This window comes from Ostrinia furnacalis, unplaced genomic scaffold (assembly GCF_004193835.3).
Source record: "Ostrinia furnacalis isolate ACB-3 unplaced genomic scaffold, ASM419383v2 OfSCF1649, whole genome shotgun sequence".
NCBI classification, from domain to species: domain Eukaryota; kingdom Metazoa; phylum Arthropoda; class Insecta; order Lepidoptera; family Crambidae; genus Ostrinia; species Ostrinia furnacalis.
In genome coordinates, this window is record NW_021131888.1 from 7,729 (window position 1) to 20,559 (window position 12,831).

Here is a 12,831-nt window from a genome sequence, read left to right on the forward strand (position 1 = left end):
AGTGTGTGTGAGAGAGAAAGAGCATGATTATAATCGTGGGTCCAATAAAGGGGATGGGTTGAGAAGGACTGTGCTATACAATGAGATAAGGGTGAATGTGTTACTGACACTCTGAGATAAGCGGTAGAGTGAGATAGCTGTTAGTGTGAGATAGGGGTCAGTGTGTGAGATAGGGGGTAGTGTGTGAGATAGGGGTCCGTGTGTGAGATAGGGGGTAGTGTGTGAGATAGGGGCCTGTGTGTGAGATAAGGGGTAGTGTGTGAGATAGGGGTCAGTGTGAGATAGGGGTTATAGTGTGAGATAGGAGGTAGAGCGTGAGATAGGGCATAGTGTGTGTCAGGCTCATGGAAAGGTGTTTTGCTCGTGCCCAACATCGTTAATACCGTAATATTGACCAGTAGCGCCGAAGAACATGTTGAAAAGCTCCTCCGCGGTCAAGTCCGACTCGAAGCCGCGCGCAGTACTGCTGCTGCGAGCGGGAAAGGATAGAGCGAGAGGGCACGAGTGTGTGTGAGAGAGAAAGAGCATGATTATAATCGTGGGTCCAATAAAGGGGATGGGTTGAGGACTGTGCTATACAATGAGATAAGGGTGAATGTGTTACTGACACTCTGAGATAAGCGGTAGAGTGAGTTAGCTGTTAGTGTGTGAGATAGGGGTCTGTGTGTGAGATAGGGGTCAGTGTGTGAGATAGGGGGTAGTGTGTGAGATAGGGGCCTGTGTGTGAGATAAGGGGTAGTGTGTGAGATAGGGGTCAGTGTGAGATAGGAGTTATAGTGTGAGATAGGGGGTAGAGCGTGAGATAGGGTATAGTGTGTGTCAGGCGCATGGAAATGTGTTTTGCTCGTGCCCAACATCGTTAATACCGTAATATTGACCAGTAGCACCGAAGAACATGTTGAAAAGCTCCTCCGCGGTCAAGTCCGACTCGAAGCCGCGCGCGTAGTATTGCTGCTGTTGCGGCGCGTGCGTCGGCTCCTCGCCTCGCACGTCGTACTGTTTGCGCTTTTCCGCGTCTGTTAGGATGGCCGCTGCGTTGCCTATGGCCTGAGGAGAAAGATTTTCTTTATTACTATTGCAAGATTTTATATGGAAGTACTAGATATAAATATAATGATAATAAAATCTTAAAATATCAAATCAAAAACATTTATTCAATTTTGACCAGAATTTTGGGAGGGAGCACTTATTACATTCTCACGCACACAAGTGATAGGCTGTCACGTGACATCTATCAAATTACGGGTAAAAAGAGACAGTTGTATGGCAGACTTCTGCAGGGGTGGACATGAGACAGTGTTTTTAGGTATGTAGGCCCTTTTCAGAGTTGGTGTCTGTTAATATGTTATCCCAGGTTTTGCAGGTAAAAGTGCTTATACAATAGTACAATGATAAAAATTGACTCAAATGTTATATGTGTATGTGATTGGAACTAGATGGTGCAGGTTAAATATTTAAGGATAATAATTATAACAGTACAGCAGCTTGACACAGGAAATCCGCTTGTCACTTTGTGTACTTTTATAAGGTCACCTTTTTGCAAATGACTGATTCTCTTGTAGTTTAAGAAGTGATTGACACTGACCTTGAAAGCCTCGGCAGCTCCGGGCGCATGATTCTTGTCCGGATGGAGCTGCAGCGCCAACTTCTTGTACGCTTTCTTGATGTCCGAGTCCGTTGCTTCTTTAGTTACCCCTGAAAATTAAGAATTTATTGAGACAGGATCAAACTAGCAAAAGTTAGTTGGTAGTCTGATATATGACAGGAAAGTGATGGATGCAGCCTGCTACAGCAGTGGACGTCCTGTGGCTGAAATTATGATGATGATGAATTTGATATTGGGCTATTGTAGCCTCTATCAACCAACATATTAAGTGATTTTCTATATTTGCTAGGATTCCCTAGATAGTGAGTTCAATCCTTAGACCACAACAATTTTTTTTTAAAGAAATAAATATTTTTTCTGTTTTATTTCAAAGGACAAGGAAATAGTTTTACTGTTTTGGCTAAACATGTTTTGAATAAATTATTCAAGGATTTTCCCTGATTTAATCATTTTAAATTGTTTTTTGGGTCCATGTATAAAAGGAAATGCAAGATTTAACCCTGACTGGTAGATCATGTCAAGACTTATGTCTATTTGAAATGTAAATAGAAATAACACAAATATAATTAGATTAGATTATGTTCAGTGATAAAAAAAAGTTTCAATTTTTTGCTTTGTATAAATAGTCATTGAATCTGTTCTAGGAACAGGTTTTTAACTATGACAAAGAAAACGTTTAATATAAAGAATGACAAAGCAGAAGTAACTGATTAAATTAGTGTATGTTACATTACCCAAGATTTCATAATAGTCTTTGCACTTGGTGTTGACCCTGCGCACAGCGTCGAGCTGATCCGAGGTGTATTCTCTCTGCGGAGGCTGGTGAGCTGGTGGTTTCCTTCTTCGAACCTCCTCAGGCCCTGGACTGCTAGGTGGTGTCCTCTTTGGTACATTTCCAGAAGCCGCGGCAGCTCTCACCCTCGTCAAAAGCTCTTTAGCGCGAGGCGTAGGGTACAAACGCTCGGCCTTCAGCAAAAACTTCTCAGCTTTCTCAACATTTCCACTAGAAAAAGCACTTTGAGCGATCTCTAAGCACTTGTCAGCCTCGTCCTTGTTACCTTCAATCGTCATTTTTGCTCAGTTCCAACACGCAAACTGCGTGTTTTTGATCCCAAAATGATGGACACACGACGTAGAACACACTTTTAAGTTTGCTGCGCAAATTTAATTAGTGTAAATGTAGTTTTATTGCGATTAATTGGGCTTAGAACAAATTCATAATGGATCAAAAGTACATAATGCGTCAAAATAACATTGCTGCCAACTGACACACAATAATTAGTTATGATCAGAAATGAAGGAAATGAGTTGATATTGTTATGGCCAATGGCCACAACAAAATCTCTGGCCACAACAACATAAAATGTGAAGTGGAAAAACAATCCTTTCCATCTGTTTCCATCCAATCCCGACGAAAACATCTTTCTGCTGTGAAAATTTCACAAAAGAAGACGGACGGGGTTTGTTTAACTCAAATTATTTTTGGATTTTGCGTCTCTAATCATACTCATTGATCAAAAACACAACCACGTCATGTCAGAATTATATTTCTGAACGAATTAAAAAAAAACTATGACGTCTTTCTTTTGGCCGCTGTCATATGACGTATGACGAATGATCTTTTCGGTTTCGGTCAATCGGAATTTATATTGTTTTTGCATTAGGCGTATCTGATGCAGTAATTGTTAAGTGTAATTCTTCAGGAACGTTGTGCGGACGTTTTGACACCTATTTAGCAGCTATCCAGCTTGTGGACACTTTGTAAACCATGGCAGCACCGATCTACAATCCAGTAAGTAGTTTCTTGTATTTGTATAGTGATATTTGCCTTGTAGACGCTATTACTTGGCGTGTAAAGACTTTTCGNTATTTTCGGCGTCTTCAAGGACGTGAAGAACAATAAGGAGTGACTGCTTACAATATTTACATTGTAAATGTGTCGCAATCCAACATTGATTTGTTCTGAGTGTGTAGACAAAAAGTCGATTTTTGTGCTCAGAGAAAATATTGCGCGGGGCTTAATGGGTCTTTCCCGTTAGCAAAGACGGTAAACCACGTATTCTACGGTCGAGTTTTCCTCTTACATAGATTGTGTAGCACGAAAATGCATTGCAAGAATTAAAATTGTTATCCTGTAATTTCATAATTTCAATGTAGAAGATGACTATGAGTAATACATGTCAAGAATGTCTATTACTATGACCATGACAATATCTGTTAAGTTTCTTACTAATTGAGCCAATTTTTAGACCTAAAATTGATTGTGCAAATTGTTAATGTGCCATTGGGAGGTACCATTCGTAGAGTGATGATAATTCTGAATTTGCATATTTATTTAGTTCATTTACAATTGAATTTGAATTCTTCATTGTTTTCTTTGTAAAAAATAAGAATATGGTGATTTTTGTTTTAACTCTTTTTTCTCTATACTAAAAACTAACTTTTATACTTAACTAGCTGACCCGGCGAACTTTGTTCCGCCTTAATGGCAATAAATGAGCAGACTTTTTTTTTATTTCGAACGGGATAAAAAGTATCCTATGTCCTTCTCCTGGCTCTAAACTACCTCCCTGACAATTTTCAGCTAAATCGTTTCAGCCGTTCTTGAGTTATAAGTGGAGTAACTAACACGACTTTCTTTTATATATATAGATTAAACTTCATTTAAAATAATCAATTACTGAAGAAAATACACCTGTTTTAAGTTGTAGAGTCCCTGCCCAGAGTTAGTTCTATAACTGAATTTAGGGCATCCATTTTTTTTCTGAATTTGGGAAATAAACTAAAGAGTATGAACAATAAGTCTATTTATAATGCAAACAGCTAGTGGCTGGAATTCGCTGCCTGCTCTTTCCCGAAGACTATAATCCAGGCCTTTTCAAGGCGAGAGTGAATAGGCACTTACAGGGCAGATATGCACCATCCTAGACTGCGTCCCACTTAACACCAGGTGCGATTGTGGTCAACCTGCCTTGTTATGTATAAAAAAATTTGTGTATTTGTCTTCCAATCTTGTATAGTCTGGTCCGGGAGCACGTAGAATTTTGTCCAATGACCCCAAGCTTATCGCTCGCGCGTAATTATGTTGCTGTCGCGCTCGCACACTCACTGCGAGCGCCGATCGCACAGTCGCGACAGCAATATAATTACGCGCGAGGGATAAGGATGGGTAGCTTGGGGTCATGGGACAAAATTCTACGTGCTCCCGGACCAGACTATAGTCACAAGTTATTTATCTTTTCCATTAACCTTTTGTATGCTGTGGGCGTATCTGTGGCAATTATTTTTATCTTGAAACTAATTTTAGAATTCAAGAAGTTAGTACTCTTGCTTAAAAAAGCTTATTTCTTAGCCAAGCTGCTAATATCTTAGTCAGACTACTGATAAAATTAAATAGTTTAATATTAAACTGTCATTAACTCTAACTACCTTCTTATCATTCAGTGTGCAGGCCAAACGATGAATGCAATAAGTAATTTTATTTATGAATAGAACTGTAGTCAGGACAACATTTCAAATCTTTATTTCATGCAATGTCTATATTTTTCGTTTGGATATTAGATAATATGATTATCTGTTTTGGACAGTTGTTCAGTAATAAGTTTATCTATAACCATGACTCACTGAGACCTAGCCATGGTTATTCCTATGGTTTTACCTCTAACAGCTGCTTTATCTTTCCATCTTGCTTGAAAGCACTGAGTTTACCTCCTTTATTGTTTTTTTACAAACAAATTATTGTTTTTTATCTGTTTACACATTACTGTTGTAATGCGCGGTGGCCAGATGTCAGACTGTGTATTTTTGTATAATAGTTCTTATTGCAACCATATAAGACAGGCTGTTTTATTTGAAGAGATATTATCTATTTATTTTTTATTTTATCTACTCTATACAGTACAAGGTAGATTAAGGTAATCCTTAAATCTGTGATTTAAAGATAAAAGTTTTATTATGTCACATTTATTACTACGGTTTTTTTGAAAAGACTATTCTTTCTCTTGATATATCCTGCAATCAGTAAGAAGACTATCGCCCGTATCACAAACAATGCTTGCTTAATTGAAGCAGGAAATCGAACGCACAGCGTTTAATAGAGCTCTATGATTGGTTTGTGTGTCATTCTGTGCGTCCACGCGCACTGTGAGACCTCATAGTAATGTGTGTGAATACGGGCATATGAGTAGATTTGTTCCGTGATTATAGGTGACTAGCTGCCGCCCGCGACTTCGTATGCGTGGACCCCGTTTTACCCCCTTAGGGGTGGAGTTTCGTAAAATCTGTTCTTAGCGGATATCTACACCCTATGTGGCTATGTAAAGAACCTACGTGACAAATTTCAAGTTTGTAGGTTTTATAGTTTCTTAGATTTCGTGATTAGTGAGTCAGTCAATGACCTTTCGCTTTTAAAATATACTAGCGGCCGCGCCTGCGACTTCGTACGCGTGGATCCCGTTTTAGGGGCTGAATTTTCAAAAACCCTTCTTAGTGAGGAGAACCTACATTCTAAAAGGAACCCCCATGCAAAGTTTGAGACTCCCTTGTATTTTCTGAGATTTCGTGATGAGTGAGTCAGTCAATCAGTGACCTTTCACTTTTATAGATATGTATTTTGTTGTTGCTCACTCACTTGGTGGTAAATTGCATTATGATGACAGAATGTGGAGTCATTTAGTGACAAACTAGTTTATCTTTCTTTAACAAGGAAATGAGTTTGGCCCATTAATTGATGCATCCATTATGTGATAATATATTATCTACAGTGTACACTTACTACACGAACTAAAGTCGCTGACATAGCCCGACGGATTAGCAAGCTGAAGTGGCAATGGGCAGGGCAGTACGCAGAACTGACGGCCGATGGGGCAGCAAGGTTCTGGAATGGAGGCCGCGTACCGGAAAACAGAGCGTGAGACGTCCACCTACAAGGTGGACCGATGACATCGTAAAGGTAGCAGGGAAGCGCTGGACGCAGGCCGCTACCAATCGATCAACATGGAAAGAATTGGGGGAGGCCTATGTTCAGCAGTGGACGTCCTATGGCTGAAATGATGATGATAATGACAGTGTACACTTTAAAAATAATGTTATTTCTAGTTAGGTGCCTCACAGAACGAACCTAAAAACAACAATTTCATTTCAAATTCATTATCGTTTATTAGAAACTTTCAATTATTGTAAAACACTAAAAACCTTGGATAGTTTTATTTTTACAAATAAGCACGAAGCAACTGCAGTCTACTTGACCATGACCGGCTGGGTTGGCCTTGGGCGAACATCGTTAGCCGCGGAAGAATGTCCAATTTTAGGACAATTACTTGCGGCTCTGTTTCATTGGGCAATTTGGGCACGAAAGACATCGGGTTTTAGTGGGTAGGCCCATGGAAGGAAGAGTTCCACATAACTCACTGACCGTCGCCATCGGCCAGTGGATATGCGCAAAGCATTTTCCGACGAAAAAAAGGGATAACACCCGGAATAACGTATAATTAGAAGTATTTTCCCCAACAGCCAGACAGTTTTGACAGTTCCAACTCCTTGCCAAACAGTTTTTTTAGGGTAGCTCCCAAAGCCACCAAGACCCAAACTTCATAATTCACCAACATTATATCCTATTGGGAGCATAATTATGCTGACAAACTTTCAGCTTTTATAAAATGAAGTAGGTCTGGCGTTCACTAGCTCTTAGTCTACTATGTTTAGCAGTGGACGTCCTTTGGCTGGGATGATGATGATGATGGTGATGACCCATATGACCCAATAATGTGATGTTTAGATAGATAGATGGGTACATAAATACAACTGACTGACTAACACTGACTCTGTTCGCGCGATAAAACGCGGGAGATAGCACGGACGCATAGCATGATGCAGTGTTCTGTGAGGGAGACTAACGTCCAGTCCAGCTAGGTTAGGCTACTGGACCAGCGCCTTATTCACGTAACAAAACTTAACGACAACAAAACACTAAGTTGCGTTCCTATCGCGTAATCGTTCTATCAAAATGACCCTTGTGAATACGGATTTAGAACTGTTTTTCAATAGGACGACTTCTGAACGTTACCGAGATCTTGACTGTCAAAATACGTGAATTAGGCCACGGTAATTTATCGACGATACGATAAGTCCATACATTTGTCATCTAATGTCGTCTAAAATTGACGATACGAATGGCGCGCATTCTAGGCAAGAATCAGTGGACTGTCATAAGCTGAAAGTTGTTGATGACGATGAGCAATAATAGGCTAGATGACAAAATTTCAATTATTTGTCCGTCAGACAGATTATTAGAAAACTAGCGGCCGCCCGCGACTTCGTACGTGTGGACCTCGTATATTATGTTGATCTGGGTTATAACCTCGTAAGTCCCCGCGTACTTGTACAAGTACATATTAAGGATAGTAGTTCAGACCTGACATTTAAACTACATAGCAAGAGTAACTGCCGAATGTACTTACCCAAGTACAAATCTTTCATTCCCCATTTACCGGGTAGTTTTTTTACAATGGCAAAAATGATATGACCATACTCATTCAATACTCTATGGTCAATTCCGCCATGTTAGACAGGTAACGTCAACTGTCAGTGTCAGTGTCATTTTTTCGCAAAATGGTCACGGGGTCGGATTGCCGGCTGGCACGAGGATAGTTTATCTGTTTATATCAAAGTAATCTTTGGTTTTTTGTCTTGTTTTTTAAATGTATCAGTAAATATAAATTATAGTTTTTGTAAATTAAACAAAATTTAAAAAGAAACTTAGTATTTTATGAGGTTCATGGTCGGTCAAAATAATTTGTACTTGATATAGTACGTTAGGCATTTGTTACCCAAAAAATTGTATGAAATTTGTATTAGGTATGAAATTAGCGTTTTTTTTTCTTCAATGTTCATTACTATGTAATTTCTTTCATAGTATAGCTATGTCCATCATTCTTTTATTATTTGAAATTTGACTTCAAGAGCTTACTTTTACGTATAAAATGCTAAACTTAATTTGNGGTGGGAACGAAAAGTTACGGGACTATCCCTCCCGTGACCATACTTCATAAGGGGTTCAAAATAAAAATTTCAAATTATTTTTTAAACTCGAAGTTCTCGAGTGGCGACCACGGGCCGGAAGACGTACTTAGTGTGGGCAGGCCCCCATTAGGTGGACCGATGACCTCATAAAGGTAACAGGAAGGCGCTGGATGCAGGCCGCTACTAACCGAGAGATGTGGAAATCATTGGGGGAGGCCTTTGTTCAGCAGTGGACGTCCTGTGGCTGAAATGATGATGATGATTTAATAATCTATAGCTTTATTGATTGATCCTCCTTAGGACAAACCCTTGCAAGTTTATTAAGCTGTGAGCCAGCAGTCTGGCCAGCGTGGGGAGTGTAGACCAAATCCTCCATTTGCCTCTGGTAAATTAGAGAGGGTCGTGCTCGTGCCAGGGTGGATAAAAATCACGATTTTTTTATTTTAATCAAAAAAATCAGATTTTTTTAAAAAAATCACGATTTTTTTGATTAATTTGATTTTTTTTGATTTTTATTAGGTTCTGCGATCATTTCTTTAGTTTTTTTACGGAATACATTTTTATTTACGTAGAATTGATGTATGGAGCAGGCAACACCGCCAAAAAAAATTAATTATGTGGTTAAATTAAAAATCGCAAATGTGATTGTATAAAAAAATTAAAATTTTCAGATTCTCCATACAAAACGACAATTTCATACATTAACACCTAATATTAACATTGTTTTCGAACATTACAGTTGATTAATATTAACTCCCAGCCTTTCATTAATTCCATTTTCGGTCATTGATTTAAATCAATGATTTTTATTAAAAAAATCATGTAATAAAAATCGTGATTTAAATCATGATTTAAATCAACTTGATTTAAATCATGCAACCCTGGCTCGTGCTCCTACAATAGATATTAAATGCCCGTGTTCACAAATGTTACTATGAGGTCTCATAGTGCGCGTGGACGCACAGGGTTACACACGAACCAATCACACACCCTATTCAACGCTGTGCGTTCGATTTGCTGAACATACGCAAGCATCGTTTGTGAATACATGCGTAAATGGCCTCATGATGGTGAATCATAAATGTGTGGACGTGACATATCATACTTTTATTGTCAAGTTTTGTATGTTATATGCGCAGAAAACACAATTGACTTTGAATTATCACTTCCATACTAGTAAAATGGCCTTCGAGCGACGTATAATATTATTAGGATTCTCAATTCGTTATAATAACGTAGATGTCATGGTTCGGTCCTTATGTGGTTACTGCAATGTCAATAATATTAAATGAAACCAGTTAAAATGCGCTGTATCACATATCACCAAATGTTAGGACCTATAGCAGGGTTTCCCAATTTTTTTTTGTTAAGGAACCCTAATTGATTATACTTTTCCTAGCGGAACCCCCGTACTACTCCGCCCGCACGCCCTGCCCCTCCCTTGTGCGTAAACAAGTCGGTGCGAGCGAACAACGTAGGTCACGAAACGTGGGATAATATTTTTTACGGAACCCTTGCTGCCTTTCCACGGAACCCCAGGGTTCCGCGGACGACCACCAGGTGCGATTGCGGTCAAATACCTGCCTTGGCTAGCATAAAAAAAAACCATTAGGGAACTGCTGACCTATAGTAATCATAAGATATTCAAGGCACAATTTAGGCGGTCTTCCCACTGCTGGACAAAGGATTCCCCCAAGGATTTCTACAACGATCGGTCCTGCGCTGTCCGCTTCCCCAGATCGTCGGTCCATCTAGTAGGATGCCTGCTCAGCGTTCATACTACGTCTGCAGAACCGTAGTCGCTATTTGAGTATTTTTCTGCCCTGACGGTCATCAGCTCTAAGAGCTATGTGCCCTGCCCACTGCCATTTGAGTTTAGCAATAGGGAAACTTCGAGCATAGCATAGCAGATATTTTGTGGTATTATAAGTAGGGTAAACCAGAGAGTGATTGCCCACTGGTAGTGATTGCCCGCTTTAAGAATAATATTGTCAGGTGCCGACTTTGAATCACTCTAGTTAGATTTGAATTTACTAAGTAGATGGCTCCGAGATCAATGTACAGTAGATTTAAAATTTATAACAGGAAACACTTAAAAAAAACAGTTAAGGCGGATTTTGTCAAGACGGGTGAAAATGTTACTCAAACAGGTAAAGACTTTAACAATTTTACTAAGGAATTACTTGCTTAGAGGTTAAATTTTTTTTGCAAGTTATTTAATATTCAAGTAATGGTGTATAGTCATGATGAAATTATAAGTGTTTTCTCCATTATCAATGAAAATAACTGATGAAATTTGATTTCTAACGGTCATTTTAAGGGTGGGTAATCACTGCACGTAAATCAGTATATTTTTAGTTATTGCCCACCATCATTTCAGTTATTGCCATATGTTAATGTATAGTTATTGCCCAGGGCAATTATTATTAGAGTGTTGCCACCATGCAGTAGCAGTGTTTAAGTTGCTCATTGCTAGACTTGTTTTGCAATTTACAGGCATAAATATTGAAATGGCTTTTAATGTTTCATTTTCAGTATGCCAAAGACTCCAAAAGTTCAATATAGCATAGAAAATTTGCAAAAAGCGATCGAAGCTGTACAAGATGTATCCAACAATTTATCTACAAGATGAATTGCTGAAAAATATGGTTTGGCTTGAAAAAATTGATAAAAATTCAAACGCAAATACAAAAAATTAAAATCCTACGTTAAATCTACTAGTGAAAATGTTAATTGTAAGGAAATAGATACAACTTTAGGGATAAATAACCAACAGCTAATTGAACATTCTGAGTAACCACTTGAACTGATATCAAAGAAGATAAAAAAATAAATACATATATAATTTACATATAAATTTCAAATTTTTGCGTCATCTATGTTTTGAAGTAGATGATTCTGTCTCTACCGATTCTGGCTCAAGAAATATTTGATAATATGTTAATAAGGCCAAACACAATTTATTTTGAAATGTTGAAGACTGTACTACTAGAATTTAAGTTTAATGTTTTGTTTTGTTTATTTAAAGCCTATTTTGTTATTTTAAAATTGATTATTTTGTTTTAAGATACTGGGCAATTACTGTGCTTTGATGTGGGCAATTAGTGTAAGTAATGGGCAATGACTGTACTTTTTGGAGGATTTTAAATTTATTTCAATATTTTCTAAGTTACGTAAGTTTTAACTAAAAACTGTTAATATTCTATTTAACAGTTTATTGAGTTATAAGAAAAAAGTCATAAATGGTCGATACTTAAAATACTTTCTTTAATTTTTCATTTCAATGTGTTTGAAATCTTTAAGTGGGCAATAGCTATACGGTTTACCCTACGTTTATATTCTTTTTCTAGTACACATAGGACAAGCTTTGCTAAGTTTAGGGGTTTCTGGGACGTGTAAAAGTGCTTTTTAATAGTCTACTTGCAAAATTTTATGAGTCGAGTCCAAGGTTAATTTATTTAATCTTTATTTCCAGGTAATACCATGCCTGTACCCGCTTCCGGGGGGCATGTATCCCGGCCGCATGATCCGCGTCCAGGGTAACGTGCCGCCAGGCGCCCAGAGGTAAGGTATTAACCCGGCGAGGATGTGGAGGGGTCAATTTGACCCCGCCCTTCATATTTTAGCTGGAGTAATTGAACTCTGCTCCCCTTTGCATGCCACTAGTGAGTCGACCGTCGCTGGTGAAATAACATAGACGTGCGCAAACGTAAAAATGACGAAATTTTGCCCAAAACACATTGCTCTATTTTGTTAACAATGAGCTGATTTGTACCTTAGAACTTTAATGATACAAGATATTGATTATCGCCGCTTGGGGTTTGATGGGTTAAAAACTGACTGTTAAACGCTAGACTTATACACTCGCGAGCAAAAGTATGGAATCACTTACATGAAGTTGTTTCCACGCGATCTTGTGTACTAACGAATTTGTTAGGAACAAAAAAAGTGGCACCATTTTAAAGATTAAACTTTTATCTTTAAATTGATACCAAATTCATTTAAATCACACCAGTATTTAAAAAGATATCCCGGCTGATGTGAAGAAGTAACGAAAAAGCCATGTATGAACTGTTTGCGAGGTGCTGCCTATTTACCCCCTAAAGATAAAAGTTTAATCTTTAAAATGGTGCCACTTTTTTGTTACTAACAAATTCGTTAGTACACAAGTTCGCGTTGAAACAACTTCATGTAAGTGATTCCAT

At 38.4% G+C, this 12,831-nt stretch overlaps 2 protein-coding genes across 3 annotated transcripts in view; one reads left to right on the top strand and one right to left on the bottom strand.

Annotated features, from left to right (window-relative positions):
* Positions 1-226: 226 nt before the first annotated feature.
* Positions 227-3,014, bottom strand: LOC114353291 (dnaJ homolog subfamily B member 14-like). The gene is made up of 4 exons (XM_028305231.1): positions 2,341-3,014; positions 1,586-1,695; positions 910-1,047; positions 227-426 (listed from the first exon to the last, which is right to left on the bottom strand). Exons 1-4 carry the CDS (start codon positions 2,675-2,677, stop codon positions 343-345), a joined length of 669 nt encoding a protein of 222 aa, XP_028161032.1. The 5' UTR covers positions 2,678-3,014; the 3' UTR covers positions 227-342.
* A 78-nt stretch (positions 3,015-3,092) lies between these two features.
* LOC114353288 (galectin-4) overlaps positions 3,093-12,831 on the top strand; it is a 47,877-nt gene continuing 38,138 nt past the window's right edge. The window contains exons 1-2 of one of the 2 annotated variants that reach the window (XM_028305227.1): positions 3,093-3,398; positions 12,102-12,190. In XM_028305227.1, the coding sequence (XP_028161028.1) occupies positions 3,375-3,398; positions 12,102-12,190 (113 nt within the window). In that variant the 5' untranslated portion in view covers positions 3,093-3,374. The remainder of the gene's footprint in view (positions 3,399-12,101; positions 12,191-12,831) is intronic. The other variant, XM_028305226.1, reaches the window with a different exon arrangement.

What these genes read in the sequence shown, in the direction of transcription:
- LOC114353291 (XM_028305231.1), bottom strand. Translation starts at nt 2,677, where the DNA reads ATGACGATTGAAGGTAACAAGGACGAGGCTGACAAGTGCTTAGAGATC. An exon ending in GAGCTGCCGAGGCTTTCAAG is followed by an intron (nt 1,048 to 1,585) that starts GTCAGTGTCAAT and finishes CTTTCTCCTCAG; the next exon opens with GCCATAGGCAACGCAGCGGC. An exon ending in AGTCGGACTTGACCGCGGAG is followed by an intron (nt 427 to 909) that starts GAGCTTTTCAAC and finishes TTGACCGCGGAG; the next exon opens with GAGCTTTTCAACATGTTCTT.